This window comes from Chiloscyllium punctatum, chromosome 4, assembly GCF_047496795.1.
Source record: "Chiloscyllium punctatum isolate Juve2018m chromosome 4, sChiPun1.3, whole genome shotgun sequence".
NCBI classification, from domain to species: domain Eukaryota; kingdom Metazoa; phylum Chordata; class Chondrichthyes; order Orectolobiformes; family Hemiscylliidae; genus Chiloscyllium; species Chiloscyllium punctatum.
In genome coordinates this window covers 20747719-20765625 of record NC_092742.1, presented here as the reverse complement: position 1 = coordinate 20765625, position 17907 = coordinate 20747719, and the positions used below count along the sequence as shown (strand labels likewise).

Below are 17907 nucleotides of genomic sequence, written 5' to 3'. Positions count from 1 at the left end.
CTGAGAAGAAGAGTCTAATGATGACCGTGAATCGATTGTGGGAAAAATCCATCTGGTTCACTAATGCCTTTTAGGGAAGCAAATCTGTCATCCTTACCTGGTCTGGCCTACATGTGACTCCAGACCCACAGCAATGTGGTTGATTCTTAATTGTCCTCTGGGCTATTAAGGATGGACATTAAATGTTGACCAGGCCAGCAACATCCTCATCCCATGAATGAATAACAAAAAATGGATTGCAAGCACGATAGAAATTCGGTTCCTTCTTGTTGTTATTATGAATGCTAGATTTCTATTCCTGACTAATTTAATTCATTAAGTTTGATTCTTCAACTGCCTTGGTGAGATTTGAAGCCATGGATCATTAGGTCAGACCTTTGGATCACTAATCAAATAAGATAACCACTTTTGTGAAATATCAGAAATGTGGACTTAACCCACAGATATGCAATGTACATGGGGCACAGGAAGAGAGTTAGTTTAGCAATGTCAGAAAAGATGACCACGTAGTAAATGAAAAGACATAAAATGAGAACGGCTGGTTGGATACCTATACTATGATAAAAAAAAGGTAAAAGTCACAAGATGTGCAATAGAGAGTCAAAGATAAGAAAGACATGTGAAAATAGCAAAGTTGTTTCTAAGTCAACCAAATATAAATTGGAATTGTCAAGTGGTTCAGTCGAAGTTGACAAACATAACATGTGACTATTCCTCATCCATAACCAGGGTAGTTTCAAGGGTGAGTGCATATCCCAACTTGATACTGGTAACTTACAGAAGATAACACACAGGAATGGGAAAATGGGCCATTCTTTTGAGGATAGCAGTTACAGAGTGACCAAGTGCATGGGTGTTTTCAATGATATTTCAGTGAAGAGCAAATGAAGTGTTTATAAAGGCATACTGCTGAGAATGTAAGATGATGATTACACAGTTGTTGGAAAGTGTAGACTGAACCAGAGAGAAGTAAAATGACGAGGAAGCATGAGCCTGACAAACCCTACAAGGAGGAAGATTTTAAAAAGCTGCATGGGCCTGAACATCCAAGTACAGGTTGGAAGTGGTAGAGAAGCAAAGATGAAGCAGGCAGAAAAACACAGCTTCAAGTCCAACAAATGATGACTGTGAAATGAGAGACAAGAACCGAACAAGGTGCAAACTGTACCGAAACCAAAAATGAGTAAAGACATTTAACATAATCTGTTTACTTCCTCCAAACATTCACCAAGAAATGGCAACAACCCAACTTATTTTTTGTTTTAAGTAAGATTACTGGTAGAAAGTGTTAAGACCAATAAATCCATAGTGATGAATTGTTGTACCTCAAAGACCAAAGTGAAAAGATTTGTGAAGCATTAACCAAAGAATTTCAGGAATCAATTACTAGATTAGAAATAAAAGCCTACACATTGCCAATTTTGAAAATATAATGAGTTTCAGGCTTCTCTAATTTCAGTCTTTTCACAATGTATTCAAATCCCTGAGCTCTAACCTCTTGAAATCACTTCCTAAATTAGCTCACTGCTTCACTCTCCTTCCTGACAAAACTCTAGACACGACACTTGGGAAATGTTTGGTCACCTGCTCTAAAATCTCCTCATGACAAAGAGTGTCGTATCTTGTTTCATAACATCTGTTGCATGCATTGAAATGTTCTATTGCATTAAAGGCATATTATAAAATATCATGCTTTAATTGTAAACCCCATAAGTTCATTAATATCTTTTATGATGGAATCAAGCTGCCTTACCTTTTCAAGGGCAGTTATGGATGAGCAAAAAATGCTGGCTTTGCCAACAACACTAACATTCCATGAAAGAATTTAAAAAGTCTGATCTACATGTGACTCCAGGCACTCAACAATGTGGTAGACTCTTAATGATCCTCAGAAATGCTCGAATAGCCATTCAGTTATAGTCAAAAGGATGTTTAACCACCCATCCCTTCTCAAGGGCTACTGGGGATGGGAAGTAGTTGCTAGTCTTGCCAGCAACACTCATGCCCTATTAATGGTTAGTAAAAGATTTTTCTCCTGAACTATAGTGTACAATAGGCTGGAATCCCATTAGTGCCCAACCAGATAGTTGCCTCCCTGAGGCTCCATGTAAAGTGTAGATTGGAAGCCTCAAGGGGCAACTATCTGGTCAGGCACTAATGGGGTTCCAGCTATTGTACAAGCTGACCTTCCTGTGGAACAGTCAGTAACACTGCAGGCCCTGACATTCTATAGCAGCAAATGCCACCTGCAGAGTAAGACTTCAGAAAAAGCAGAGTGCTCCATGGGCTGAAGCTGTTTTAATTTCTGGCTCCCACTAAAGATGTTTGAACTGGAGACTGTGGGGTTCTACAATCCTAGTGGAAGTTTGGAGCCTTCAAGGGGGCTCAACACTAGGTTGCAATTGAGGTGAGTCGGGAGTGTGATGCTGGAAAGCACAGCAGGTCAGGCAGCATCCACGGAGCAGGGAAATCGACATTTCGGGCAAATGCCTTTCACCAGGAATGATGCTGGGAGCCTCGGGAGTGGAGAGATAAATGGGAGGGGTTTGGGGGAAGGTAGCTAAGAGTGCAACAGGTGGATGGAGGTGGGGGTAAAGGTGATAGGTCAGGGGAGAATGGAGTCGATAGGTGGGAATGAAGATTGACAGGTAGGGCAGGTCATGAGGGCGGTGCTAAGCTGGAAGATTGGAACTGGGATAAAATGGGGGGAAGGGAAATGAGGAAACTGGTGAAATCTACATTAATGCCATGGGGTTGGAGGGTCCTGAGGCAGAGGATGAGGCATTCTTCCTCCAGGCGTGGGTGGTTAGAGAGTGGCGAAGGAGGAGGCCCAGGACCTGCATGTCCTTGGCAGATTGGGAAGGGGAGTTGAAGTGTTCGGCCACGGTGCGGTGGGCTTTGTTGGTGTGGGTGTTCCGGAGGTATTCTCTGAAAGTGCTTTGTGAGTAGGGGTCTTGTCTCCCCAATGTAGAGGACACCACATCAAGAGCAACGGATAACAATAAATAACATTTGTAGATGTGCAGGTGAAACTGATGGAAGGCTCCTTTGGGGCCTTGGATGGAGGTGAGAGGGGAAGTCTGGGCACAGGTTTTGCAATTCCTGGAGTGGCAGAAGAAGGTACCAGGAGGGGAGGGTGGGTTGGTGGGAGGTGTGGACCTGATGAGGTATTCATGGAGGGAATGGTCTTTATGGAGGGATGGGGTGGGGAGGGAAATATATCTGTGGTGGTGGGGTCTGTTTGTAGGCGGTGGAAATGGTGCAATGTATATGGAGGTTGGTGGGGTGGAAGGTGAGGACCAGGGGGGCTCTGTCCTTGCTGCGATTGGAGGGGTGGGGCTTGAAGGTGAAGTGCGAGAAGTAGATGAGATAAGCTGAGGGCATCGTCAACATGTGGGAGGGGAAATTACTGTCTTTGAAGAAAGAAGCCATCTGGTGTGTTCTGTGGTGGAACTGGTCCTCCTGGGAGCAAATGCGGCAGAGGTGGAGGAATTGGAAATACGGAATAGCATTTTTGCAGGAGGCAGGGTGGAAGAAGGTGTAATCCAGGTAGCTGTGGGAGTCTGCAACTGAGGTGAGTTCAACTGCTTTAAAAGGGCTCAAAGCGGGCTCAAGGGAAGAATTTCTTTAGATTAGATTACTTACAGTGTGGAAACAGGCCCTTCAGCCCAACAAGTCCACACTGCCCCGCCAAAGCGTAACCCACCCATACCCCTACATCTACCCCTTACCTAACACTACGGGCAATTTAGCATGCACATCTTTGGAGTGTGGGAGGAAACCGGAGCACCCGGAGGAAACCCACGCAGACATGGGGAGAACGTGCAAACTCCACACAGTCAGTCGCCTGAGGCGGGAATTGAACCCGGGTCTCTGGTGCTGTGAGGCAGCAGTGCTAACCACTGTGCCACTGTGCCACCGTGCCGCCCTAATTTCTACTCCAGTTAAGGCAAAATCCCAGTAAAGCTGGAGGTGCATTGTCCAGGTCTCAGGTATAAAATACACCTTACTATCCAGCTCCAAGAATTTTGGGGCAATTAACTATTCTGGCTAGTGAAATGTACTGCTTCATATCTGCATATATAAATTCTAAATTACCTCACAATGTCTGGCACACTGAGGATATTATTGGAAATTATTTGAGGCAGTAATTAGGATGAGACCTATTAAGGTCTTGTGGTGTAGTGGTAGTGTCCCTATCCCTGGACTGCGAAGCCTGGGATCAAGTCCCACATGCTCCAGAGGTGAGCAATAGCATCTCTGAACAGGTTGATTAGAAAAATGGACTAAATGATAATAGAAAAAGAAAGATGAGATCTATTTATGATCACTCACCACCCCCTGTATTAATGACTCCTAGAGGCTTGGCTTGATTGTATCCATACATAGGTAAAAACAATGACTGCAGATGCCGAAGGGCTTTTGCCCGAAACGTTGATTTCGCTGCTCGCTGGATGCTGCCTGAACTGCTGTGCTCTTCCAGCACCACTAATCCAGTATGTATCCATACATAGCTGACAGCAGCGGAGAAGGTAAAAACAATGACTGCAGATGCTGAAAACCAAATACTGGATTAGTGGTGCTGGAAGAGCACAGCAGTTCAGGCAGCATCCAACGAGCAGCGAGGTTGGATGCTGCCTGAACTACTGTGCTCTTCCAGCACCACTAATCCAGCAGTGGAGAAGGTTGAACCTGGTGAGATGTTGTTCCAGCTGTTCACTTTGTTCCAACTCTTACTGCAGGAGCCCCTGCTTTTTGTAAACATACATGACATTGTGATGTGGAGGTGCCAGAGTTAGATTGGGGTAGACAAAGTCAAAAATCCCATGATATTGGGTTGTGGTCCAACAGGGTTTATTTGAAACTGCAAGCTTTTGGATCACTGTTAATTCCTTGGGCAGCTAGTGAGAGAGAATATATGGGACGCAGAATTTATAAGTAAATGATCAAAGGGTCATACAACTTATGCGAATGTATTGAACAAATCTAGACGGCTGTTCAGTCCTTAATCAGTTAGAATGGAGATGCAGGTTTCAATTGATCAATATGTAAATCCCTGCCCCAAGATAACTTCAAGTTTTATCAGAATAAAGGTCAGACAATACTTTTTGGATGTGAAGCCAAGTTTCAAGTGTGTTTGTATCTCGCCCTGGAGCCAGAAGTAGGAATTTATAAAAAGCTACATATGGTGGCTGAGTGGTTAGCACTGTGGCCTCACAGCACCAGGGACCCCGGTTCGATTCTAGCCTTGGGTGACTGTCTGTGTGGAGTTTACACATTCTGCCTGTGTCTGTGTGGGTTTCCTCCAGGTGCTCTGGTTTCCTCCCACAATCCAAAGATATGTAGATTAGATGAATTGGCCATGCTAAATTGCCCATACTGTTCAGGAATGTGTAGGTTAGGGGTAAATGTAGAGGGATGTGTTTGAGTGGAAAACTCTTTGGAGGGTCAGTGTGGACTTGAAGGACCTGTTTCCATGCTGCAGGGATTCAAATTCAAATCTGCAATTTTACCCCATTGATTTGTGTGTGTGTGTGTGTGTGTGTGTGTGTGGGAGAGAGAGGGACATGGAGCATTGCTAAGTAAAAGAATAAAGACCCATTATGTTTGTAATGATCAGTTTTCTTAAGGTCATCAGGTACAAAAGAATTACACTACAACTGCATTAGGGAAAGTGACTCCATCAATAGATATGTTCAGATGTCCCATAAGGATCTAGGCTCATTGTTACAACACACAGAATTACTGTGAGGGGATATTCAGAGCAAGCAAACAGAATTCCCAACATTCCATTTCAAGGTGTCGACAGGACAGTGAAGCAATTGTAGAACAAGAACAGAAATTGCTGGAAAAGCTCAGCAAATCTGGCAGCATCTGTGACGAGAAATCAAAATTAACGTTTCAGGTCAAGTGGCCCTTCCTCAGAAACAATTGTGGTGTTTGATTGAACCATTATCCATGTGATGTGTGTGTTGTCAAAGGCCGGAATTATAAAAAATCAGAACTGCATTTGAACCATTTGTTCTCTTTGCCTCAATTCAGATGAATACAATGAAATTTGTCCAGATGGAAAAGGCTTTATTCCATTTCAGATCGGTTCTTTTAGCTTTGGGTCACAAAGCTATGGAGGTGAGTCTTACAATAGAAAATGTGGTTTGATTTGTCAGCAACTGTTCTTTACTGTGAAGTGCAATACATTGGTCCGAATGTTGGATATTGGCCTGGGGTTTAAGACTTCTGTTGGTAAAATGCCCTGGGGGTGGTCCATGGCAGCTGCTTATTCAGATTGTCCCCTATCCTGCTGCAATTTTACCAGTACCAGTGGTTGTGTTAAGAAACTCACCCGCCTTAGGGTGGCATGGTGGCTCAGTGGCTAGCACTGCTGCGTCACAGCTCCAGGGATATGGGTTCAATTCCAGCCTAGGGTGACTGTCGGTGTGGAGTTTGCACATTTTTCCCTGTGTCTATGTGGGTTTTGTTTGAGTGCTCCAGTATCCTCCCACAATCCAAAGACATGCAGTTCAGGTGGATTGGCTGTTGTAAATTGTCCATCATGTGCAGGCTAGGTGGGTTAGCCATGGAAAATGTAGGGTTATAGGGCAGGAGGTTGATCTGTGCGGGATGCTCTTCTGTGTGGACTCAATTCGCCAAATGGGCCTGCTTTCACACAGTAAAAACTCTATGATGAGGCTCTTACATTGCAAGTTAATGGTCACTGAAATGCCTCATCCCACTATCGTTAGGATTTAACTAACAGCAGGAAACAGACATCCAACCTGGCAACTATCACTGCTCAGTCTGTGATGTGCAAGAAAGTGAGCTCATTAACAGGCTTGCCTGTGCCTCTTCCTGCTTTGGGTCAATGTATATTAACACCTTGTCAGGGCCTTCGAATCTGGCTCTGCCGAAATTCTCCCCATCCCACCCACTCTTACCTTTAACTCTGCCTCCAGACTCCTCACCATCAGTGACTGATCATAGCATTAACCAAAGTAAAGATAAAAGATCTAAACGATTCAGCCAAATTTCAGTCTTGTATTACAATTCATTTGGGTCATAACAGTATGATAGCAGTTTATAACATATTATTATGTGGGATTTTTAAAATTAGAGATAACGTTGATTTTGCTTTCAGTCCTGTGAAGGTCAGAAACTTGTTTGGAACAGTGTAAGTCAATGTTTAATTTCAAAACATTCATGTGCCTTCACTCAAGTACCAGCAGGATAACTAATATTTACCAATGAACAGTTCACAAAATGGAACATTTATGATATACAGAGAAAATAAACCAGGGAGTCACTCAATTCTTTTGAGTTCAGTTCTGAATCAGGTTTCAGTTCAGAGAACAATTTTAGCAGAAGGATTTCAGTTATAGAGTCACAGAGATGTACAGCATGGAAACAAACCCTTCGGTCCAACCCGTCCATGCCAACCAGATATCCCAACCCAATCTAGTCCCACCTGCCAGCACCTGACCCATATCCCTCCAAACCTTTCCTAATCCTATTCATATTCCTTTCCTATTCATATACCCATCCAGATGCCTTTTAAATGCTGTAATTGTACCAGCCTCCACCACTTCCTCTGGCAGCCCATTCCATATACGTACCACCCTCTGCGTAGACCTAAGTTGCCCTTAGGTCTCTTTTATATCTTTCCCCACTCATACTAAACTCTGCCCTCTAGTTCCGGACTCCCACAGCCCAGGGAAAAGACTTTGTCTATTTATCCTATCCATGCCCCTCATGATTTTATAAACCTCCATAAGGTCACCCCTCAGCCTCCGACTCTCCAGGGAAAACAGCCCCAGCCTATTCAACCTCACCCTACAGCTCAAATACTCCAACCATGGCAATATCCTTGTAAATCTTTTCTGAACCCTTTCAAGTTTCACAACATCTTTCCAATAGAAAGGAGACCAGAATTGCACGCAATATTCCAACAGTGGTCTAACCAATATCCTGTACAGCCAATTCTTGTACTCAGTACTCTGATCAATAAAGGAAAGCATACCTAACACCTTCATCACTATCCTATCTATCTGTGACTTCACTTTCAAGGAGCTATGAACCTGCATTCCAAGGTCTCTTTGTTCAGCAACACTCCCTAGGACCTTACCATGAAGTGTATAAGTCCTGCTAAGATTTGCTTTCCCAAAATGCAGCACCTTACATTTATCTAAATTAAATTCCATCTGTCACTTCTCAGCCCTATTTGGCCCATCTGATCAAGATCCTATTGTAATCTGAAGTAACCTTCTTTGCTGTCCACTACACCTCCACTTTTGGTGTCATCTGCAAATTTACTAACTATGACTCTTTTGGTCACATCCAAATCATTTATATAAATGATGAAAAGCAATGGACCCAGCACCGATCCTTGTGGCACTCCACTAGTCACAGGCCTCCAGTCTGAAAAACAACCCTCCACCGCCACCCTCTGTCTTCTACCTATGAGCCAGTTCTTTAGATGCTTAGATTCCCTACAGTATGGAAACAGGCCATTTGGCCCAACAAGTTCACAACGACCCTCCAAAGAGTCACTCAGCCAGACCCATTTCCTTCTGACTAATGCATCTAACAGTATGGGCAATTTAGCATGGCCAATCCACCTAATCTGCACATCTTTGGATTCTGTATCCAAGTGGCTAGTTCTCCCTGTATTCCATGAGACCTAACTTTGTTAACTAGTCTCCCTTGGGGAACCTTGTCGAACTCCTTATTGAAGTCCGTATAGATCACATCTCCCCCTCTGACCTCATCAATCCTCTTTGTTACTTCTTCAAAAAAATCAATCAAGTTTGTGAGACATGATTTCCCATGCACAAAGCCATGTTGACTATCCCTAATCAGTCCTTGCCTTTCCAAATACATGTACATCCTATCCCTCAGGATTCCCTCCAACAACTTGCCCACCATCGACGTCAGGCTCACTGGTCTATAGTTCCCTGGTTTGTCCCTTCTTAAACAGTGGCACCATGTTAGTCAACCTCCAGTCTCCTGGCACCTCACCTGTGACTATCAATGATACAAATATCTCAGCAAGAGGCCCAGCAATCACTTCTCTTGCTTCCCACAGAGTTCTAGGGTAGACCTGATCAGGTCCAGTTGTGAAGTTTCCAAACTATGAGGGTGTGTGTTGAAGTTTTCAAGTTGTAAGGACTGAAAAGAGGTTTAAGCATCTGGAAAGATGCCTCTTGGCCAACAAAACTGAAAAAGTCAGTTGTCTAAGAATTTGCAGAGTTAAGTTACAAGTGATGCTTCCCTGATATCAAATACATGAAAACCTAGGAAGCAGGTTGAATTGTTTTTTTGATGATGATGGGTGAGATCTTTCTAAAACATATCACATGTTTAAACTTCCATTTTTTTCCCTTTTGTGCAATAAACTGGTGTTATTTTCTTAAAGAACATTGACAATCTCATGTGAATGCAACCAGTGACTCACAATACCCATCTACAAAAATTAAACTTATGATCTATTGAGTCAAGTTTCATTTTGGGAGCTAAATTGTCTCTTACCATCAGCTGACATTGTAACACTTCACCAAAATAGTGGAACTGTTTATCAAATATCTCTGAAATAAATGTGTTTCACTTCCCAACTGTAGATGCAGATGAATGTACAATGTTTGGATCAGAAATTTGCAAGAATGGGCATTGTGTAAATAATATAGGTGACTACGCCTGTTACTGTGACACTGGATATTACTATAACAATGTACGACTGGAATGTGTTGGTAAGTTTGAGCTATTAGCAGGATGAAAAGAATGTATATCTACAATGAATGTTTATTTAAAACTATGCTTGCCCAGTAAGCAATTAGTAAATGGCTGGTTTCTCTTTTATAAGCCTATTGAACGTCCAAGAGTTCTGATTTCAAACAAGCTTCCTCATAGAAATCGTGTGCTAAATATTAGTATTGATTCCTCCAACCTACTGGGAAACAACAATCACTGTGTGCTCTTGGTGTTCACTGATGGGTGTACAACGTATATCTTCATTCATTATAGAGTTCAAAATCACAGGTTCTGCAGCTGCAGTACTATCTCTGAGTGTTGCTTATTGCTAGGAATATATACGCACTAAGTTGGCCTTCCAATTTTGAGAATATTCAATTTCAGTAGAATGTTTTCTATTTGGAGGTAAAATTATAGAAATGAGGCACCTACATTTTGAAGAATGCACACACATTACTTGCATATCGCATTTGCATTTAATACTTTCATATTAACAATGTAAAGCAAAACTGATAAAACAATTAAAGGCGTATTTTATGTTCAATCTGTTCAGGGATGTTATTACCCACCTCTGAAGTAGGTGGGACTTAAAACACTGGTCTCCTAGTCCAGAGATAGCAACACTACCATTGCACCGCAAGATAATTGTATCAATGATTTTCAATCAGCATTATTACTCGGGGAAGTTGCTCAATTACTTGTAGAGGTGGGTACATGTTCATGTATTAATCGAAAGAAATGACATATTTGTCCCCCTTTTTTTGTCATTATTTCTTTAGATATTGATGAGTGTCAAGATGAAAATACATGTGTGAATGGAGAGTGTGTCAATACACCAGGATCTTTTAACTGTTTCTGCAGCCCACCACTTACACTGGATGTAACCCGTAAAAAATGTATAAATGGCACAGAATTAGGAGGTAAATATAAGTTTTGAAGCTATTTCTACTATGTATTGATAATTCTATATTCGCAAGAAATTTAAGCTGATCCATTGCCCTCTTCAAAGGGTGGCATGGTGGCTCATTAGTTAGCATTGCTGCCTCACTCTGCCAGGGACCCGGGTTCGATTCCAGCTTCGGGTGACTGTGCGGAGTTTGCACATTCACTCTGTATCTGTGTGGGTTTCGCTTTGGTGCTCTGGTTTCCTCCCAATCCAAAGGTGTGCAAGTCAGTGTGGATTGGCCATGCTACATTACCCCGTAGTGTTCAGGGATGTGTAGGCTAGATGGGTTAGCCACAGGAAATGCAGGATTACATGGATAGGGTAAAGGGGGGAGGTTCTGAAAGGGATGCTCTTCAGAGGATTGGTGTGGACTTGAGGAGCCAATTGGCCTGCTTCTACACTGTAGGGATTCTGTGATTCTATGACTGCTCAAATCTCAAAGTCAAACTAAACCCATAAGCCTCCATCTCTAAGAGGGGGGTTTTTCTCTTAAGCTTAAAACAAATTAAATTTTTACCATTTGTATTTACCTTTTCATGTCACAAAACAGTATTTAGAAAATAAAAATCCATTAGCGGTGCACAAAAACCCATTTATTCTAGGTTAAAAATCACACAACACCAGGTTATAGTCCAAGTTTATTCGGAAGCACTAGCTTTCGGAGCGCTGCTCCTTCATCGCGTAGTTGTGGAGTATAAAATCATAATTGTTGGTTCAGTTGAAACCAACATGGTCATTCTAAAAGATGAGAGACTTAACAAACAATCCTGGTCTTTTTCAATATATAATTTCAGTTACATCACACTGTAAACTTTTGCTATAAATTCAGCGCCTTACGATCTTATACTCCACAACCACCTGATGAAGGAGCAGCGCTCCGAAAGCTAGTGCTTCCAAATAAACCTGTTAGACTATAAACTGGTGCTTTATGATTTTTAACTTTGTACACCCCAGTCCAACACCGGCACCTCCAAATCATGGCTACCTTTTATTCTAGGCCAGGCATCAAAAACGGTTTTAAAAGAAATCACCGTAGCTACATGATACTTGCAAGTAAATTAACATCAGACTGACAGAAAACCCAAATGTTAAGAACGCAAAAACCAAGAACCCAAACGTACAGCACAAAAAAGATCAACATCAATATCGGTCACACAGTTTGCTTCATAATGGAACAAAACACTGGCCTAATGATAACTATGTAACGATTGATGGAAAAGAAAATTAGTTCATTCAAGTCCTTCAGGGGAGGAAATTTGCCGTCCTTCCTCGATCTGGCCTATATGTGACTCCAAGCCCACAGCAATGTGGTTGATTCTTAAATGCCCTCTGAGCAACTAAGGATGGACAATAAATGCTGGCTGAGCCAATACGACAAGCCTTCACATTACCCCCACAAATATTTGGCACCACTTGTAATTTCACAGTCTTCCCAACTCGATGTCAGTTCACTGAACCTTTCATTTTTCTCTGGAAGTACTTCGGCTGTCAAACTGCATTCAGCACCAGGCATTCGGAGAGAGTTGTCATCTAAACCACCTGAGGAAGGAGCAGCGCTCCAAAAGCTGCTGCTTCCAAATAAACCTGTTGGACCAAAACCTGGTGTTGTGTGATTTTTAACTTTGTACACCCCAGTCCAACACCGGCATCTCCATGTCATCGAAGTGGAACACCTCTGTAGAATGTCCTCTCAGCTAGGTTCATTCAAGTCTTGATAATACACATTTCCCAAAGACTCCTTTATAAAACTCCTTTCATAAATATCATCCAACAGCAGTCAACTCTGGCAAATCTCAAGTGCAATCGTTGCTCTAGCCCTATCTTTGACTTTATGATATATCTAAGCTTATTTTTAAAACTCAGCTTCTTTTAAATGTGCATTCTCTATTCTCCCCTCTGCTGCAGCTTTTCTGTCTGCAGTTCTCCTTTCCAGATTCCATTTTAACTTCCATCCTTCCAAGCTAAGGGCCACCAGTCACATGAACAAGTGAGCATTATCATCCAATAACATTACAATTGATTTATTTTGAATTGATGAAAACTGTTAGAAGGGTCCTTTACAAGCATTTTCTAAACTAAACGTTACCGATCCCTTAAATATTATAAAGAACTTACAAACTTTCCTCATTGCTATTCTCCCATCAATGTTTGTCATGTTCTCAACTGAAAATGCGTCCCTGGCTATCCTGCTGTAGACCAGTTCTTGCCAAACTCCCACAAATGATGTGACCCCACACAAGGAAAATTGAGTGATGGGAAGAGTTGTTAACTGGGAAGGAGTAAGGAGGGAGAATAATTGTTACACAAAGTGGAGATGAACAGTTGTTGAACTGAACAGCGGTGGCTTAGTAGTTAACACTGCTGCGGCACAGCAGCAGGGATCTGGGTTTGATTCTATCCTCGGGTGACTGTCTGTGTGAAATTTGCACATTCTCCCTGTGTCTGCATGGGTTTCCTCTGGGTGCCCCTCCCACAATCCAAAGGTGTGCAGGTTAGGTGAATTGGGCCATGCTAAATTGCCATAGTGTTCAGGATTGTGTAGGTTAGGTGCATTAGTCAGGGGCAAATGTAGAGTAATGGGGAGTGAGTTTAGGTGGGATACTCTTAGGAGGGTCGGTGTGGACTTGTTGGGCCGAGGGGCCTGTTTCCACACTGCAGGGTTTCTACAATTCTATGAAGATTTGCTCAATGGAGTGTGGGAGGAGCTCAAACTGAAGGGGTGAGGGTCAAGAAAATTTCAGCCACCTACCATTGAACAGATTGTTTTGTTGCCAGTAATCAAACTGACTTCCTTAAATTATGCCTAACAGTGAAAAAAAAAACACACACACACACATACGCTTAAAGGGTCCTCCCAGCACTAAGGATGGTTAAATCGGAGTCTTGGCTCTGCAATCACCAATGCTGTCTTGGAGTTTGCAACCCCAATTGCTCATCCCTTGAGCCCACTGGGATTGAATCCACAGTTGGGGAACTGCTGATATAGATATCATAACCTATATCATAATCAATCATTTATTTCTCTTTCAATGGTCCTTTTTTAAAATTGGGATGCCTGACCGTAACTAACAAGGGGCTGAGGAAATTAATTGAAATATTGCTGAATAAATATGTTGCCTGTGCTTTTAAATCCCCTTCATGGAAAATTCGAGGCAGGACACTTCAATGCTCTGACATTAACTGCACTTACAAAACCTCAGTAGCGGCATGAAACTTCAGAGATATGTTTTGTGTGTACAACAGTAACCTGATAACCATTTTTTATCTGTTTTGAAGATAACCCTATGGATATTAATTCTGTTCACTAGTTAACTCTGAAGAGGTAGATACATATCTGGATATATGCTGGCAAGCAGTGACTGAGGATGACATCTGTAGTAAGCCTTTGAGGACCAGATCAACAACATACACTGAATGCTGCTGCTTGTATGGAGAGGCCTGGGGCCTACAATGTGCTTTCTGCCCCTCCAGAACATCAGGTAAGATGTTAATGACTTAATACCTGCATTGAATCTAAATGTCAAATACACACTTTTCTGTGCTATATGGCTCTGTGACTCTATTAAAAAAAACTTGGAATTTGTTGTCCCAAAGCATTTATAACCGCTTAGACAGCCAATCAAATATTGAAATGGCATGTTGTGAAATCAGTCATATAGCACTAATCCTGCATTTATAACTTGCAGGTTTATGTCAACAGAATCAAATAACAAGCACTGCTTTTCTTGTGACACCACAGAAACATTTCCATTTGTTACAAGAAAGGGTTTGTAATGCTCAACAGCTTTATTTAACAAGTCCCTTTGGCATTTATGTTAACAGTTTTCTTGACCGCTCTCTTGACAATTTGAATGAGCCAAATTTGTGCTGAAAATGTGAGCAGCTCTGTTAGCATAATGAATCCCATTCTTAATCGCTGATTTCAAATTGCCAGGACAATATGTAGGTACATACTGAAGGCCTGACCTCCCAGTATTGTGGGAAAACGCATATCAGTGGTAACGCACAATTAGAGGGAAGTTGACTTTGCGAGTGGTCTCCATTTGGACTAAAACATCAACATTGAGTACCTGAAAATCAAGCGCCAGTTCTGTAGGTGACAGGTTCAATTTCTGCAGTTGTCTTGGAGGTTATTGCATTAGAAGGGAAGAGGGTTAGCAGCAGGGAAAACCCATTATGGCTGAGTGGAGTACTCCTGGTACCATAAGAACAGTTTTAAAACGTAGAAAGTTGGAGTAGATGCAAGCCATTTGGCCCTTCAAGCCTGCTCCATTATTCTATGGGATTATGGCTGACCAGCCAACCCCTAAGTTAACATTTTGGGGCCTTTATTAGGCCAGTTTCTCTGCTTCCCTTACACTGAGCTGGAAACAACAGCAACTTGCTGATCCAACTCACAAATTAACCTTACAATCTAATTGCAATGACATCATCAGAATTCAATATTCAAATGCAAAGAGGATTCCTTCTACCCTCAAGAATTACCATCAAACCAGCTGCTCAGTTGAACAAGTTAAAATTTGGACCAGTCAACTTGCCAGTGGATTAGAAATAACATTGATTGTAGCTGCCCAAACATCCTGTTGCTATCACATAGGTGAAGCTAAAGGTTCTCTTTCTGTCTGTCTTACTCTGTCCCATTGGGGTCAGTTTGGGGCAGCACGGTGGCTCAGTGGTTAGCACTGCTGCCTCACAGCACCAGGGACCCGGGTTCGATTCCTGCCTCGGGCAACTGTCTGTGGAGTTTGCACATTCTCCCTGTGTCTGCAGGGCGCTCCAGTTTCCTCCCACAGTCCAAAGATGTGTAGGTCAGGTGAATTGGCCATGCTAAATTGCCCATAGTGTTAGGTGCATCATTCAGGGGGAATGGGTCTGGGTGGGTTACTCTTCGGAGGGTCGGTGTGGGCTTGTTGGGCCAAACAGCCTGTTTCCACACTGTAAGAAATCTAATCTAATCAGGATATTTACATTCCTACATCTATAACCAAAACTCAAGTGTTGTGTTCTATTTTCTTTCAACATTCCATATGTCATCTTAAAAGACAATTGACACTAAGTCTCTCACCTATATTTATCTCAGTCTCCTCTTTCTGAATCTTCACTGTGTAAGTACAATATTTAATTTAGTTTATTTGATTTTTAAAATTTATTATCACACGTATTTTGGTACAAAATATAGTGAGCAGTGTTGTATAGTGTTGCCACTTTCTAATGCCATCTTAAACACAGAAAAATAAATCCACACATAGAATATAAAGGCTGGAAAGTTAAAAAAATAAAAAAACTTAACATGTTTAACTTTGCAAATATTTCTAAAACACAGATAATAATCATAAATATCTAGTGGTTTAAAACATCAGTTGATCTTTTATTTAAGAAAAACTATGATTAGAATGACAAATGGGAACAAGGCTTAAGGAAGGAAATATGTGAGCTGATAGAATAATTACTGTATATACTCATGTAAAAGTATCATTGCAATTGATTTTACACAGCTTTGAAATATTCCTAGGCAATGGATCAACTGGGCTCTGGGATAGACCTGGTTATGAAAGTGGCCCAGAAATACTCCTGTAATAGTCAACTTTTTTAGACTATTTTTAAGGTTAAATTTATGGGGTCAGCTATTACATGGATACTACATTTGAGGGGCTGAAATTCATACACAATGAATTATGGTAATTCCACAAGTGCTGTAAGGGAACTGAGCTCAGCTGAACTACACACAAAGGAAGGTGTCACCTGATGCATCCAAAACTTTTATGCCAAATTCTTCTGCTTCCCTCCTTTTTCTCTCATTTACTGTTGTTTCAAACTAACATTCTAAGCTTTTATTTCTGATAAGAATAAGTTATCAGACATTTGACTCTCATGCAATCTCGCCAATCATTGTAGCTGCGAGAAATAATCAACAGCTGCACAGTAATTTTGGAAATAAATGCATATACGCCTATCTTATATAGGAAATGATTGTGTGATAAACTTTGTATCACACTCATTATACTAACTATAGTGCTCGTTCAATAATGAACTTCAGAAATTCGTAGCCTAATGTTGGTGTGAATTGTACATCAAAACACATAATAGCACAAAAAGCAATATTTATTTCCTCGTCATAACGTTTGTGTACAGGATAATACCTTGACTCGCAAATGTTGATTACTATCTGTGAAGAAGTAAGGTTGACTTTTACACGAGCTAGATGGAAAATACCAGATTGTTTGGCCAGGAATCGAGGTTCGACTTTGACATGAGATCAACTTTTACTTGAGTATATACAGTATGTTTAACAGGTTGGTCTAAATGTAAAATCAGGTTATGTATTCAGTCAACATAAGACTCAAAAACTCACCAGTGCCACACATACTTATAGCAGGTGTTATTATTGAGCCACATTTTCAAAGAATGAAACATTGAGAATCAATCAACATAATAATGGATTGTATGCATTTTAATGGCATCTGATTATTCTTTCATTTGCTAATTTAATTTATTGATTTTCTTTCTGTACCATTACAGTTGATTTTGCACAGCTTTGTAATATTCCTAGGATATTTGGCGATGGATCAACTGGGCTCCGGGATAGACCTGGTTATGAATATGGCCCAGAAATACCACCCTATGGTCAGGATTTCCAACCTGGAATTGGATCATATGACAATTACGTTCAGCCTGAATATAGACCATATGATTCCCAACAGGGGCTAGAATATGGATTGGGAGATCCCTATCTGAGACAGAGAGATCCGCAACCCGACTCGAGGTATGAACTGAGAGATCCTTATCCAGCTCGTCAATATGGCCCAGTAGAACCTCAATATGGTGAAGCATATGGACCAAGAAATTCACAACCTGGATCTGAGTATAGTTCTACGGGATATTTACGGATTCCACAGTACCGTCCTCGGGAGCCTGGAAGAATCCCATTGTTTAGTAGCAGTGAGAATGGTAAGCTGTGATTCAGTTTTCTTTATTATAATGAGACTTTCACCTTGCGTATTAGTAGCTAAAGTTATTTCACAATATATGCTTATTCTCCAGACACATGTATGACTTTTAAAAGAATGACAAAAAGAAACCCAAAGTTCTACTTCAAGATATGTAGATAGAAAATATTTTGTGTACATATGCAAGTTCAAATTGAATGGTTATTTTACTCATAAAGTGCTCCATTGTGATTGAGATGACATGAAATGGATTTACCATGAAGGGACTGCCTA

General features: G+C 41.4%; 1 protein-coding gene across 2 annotated transcripts in view; it reads left to right on the top strand.

Moving 5' to 3' along the window:
• Positions 1–17907, top strand: part of LOC140476119 (latent-transforming growth factor beta-binding protein 2-like) — a 469839-nt gene that overhangs the window by 427342 nt on the left and 24590 nt on the right. For both annotated transcript variants that reach the window (XM_072568220.1, XM_072568221.1), the window contains exons 30-34: positions 6043–6129; positions 9612–9740; positions 10521–10661; positions 13996–14166; positions 17207–17635. In XM_072568220.1, coding sequence (XP_072424321.1) covers positions 6043–6129; positions 9612–9740; positions 10521–10661; positions 13996–14166; positions 17207–17635 — 957 coding nt within the window. The remainder of the gene's footprint in view (positions 1–6042; positions 6130–9611; positions 9741–10520; positions 10662–13995; positions 14167–17206; positions 17636–17907) is intronic.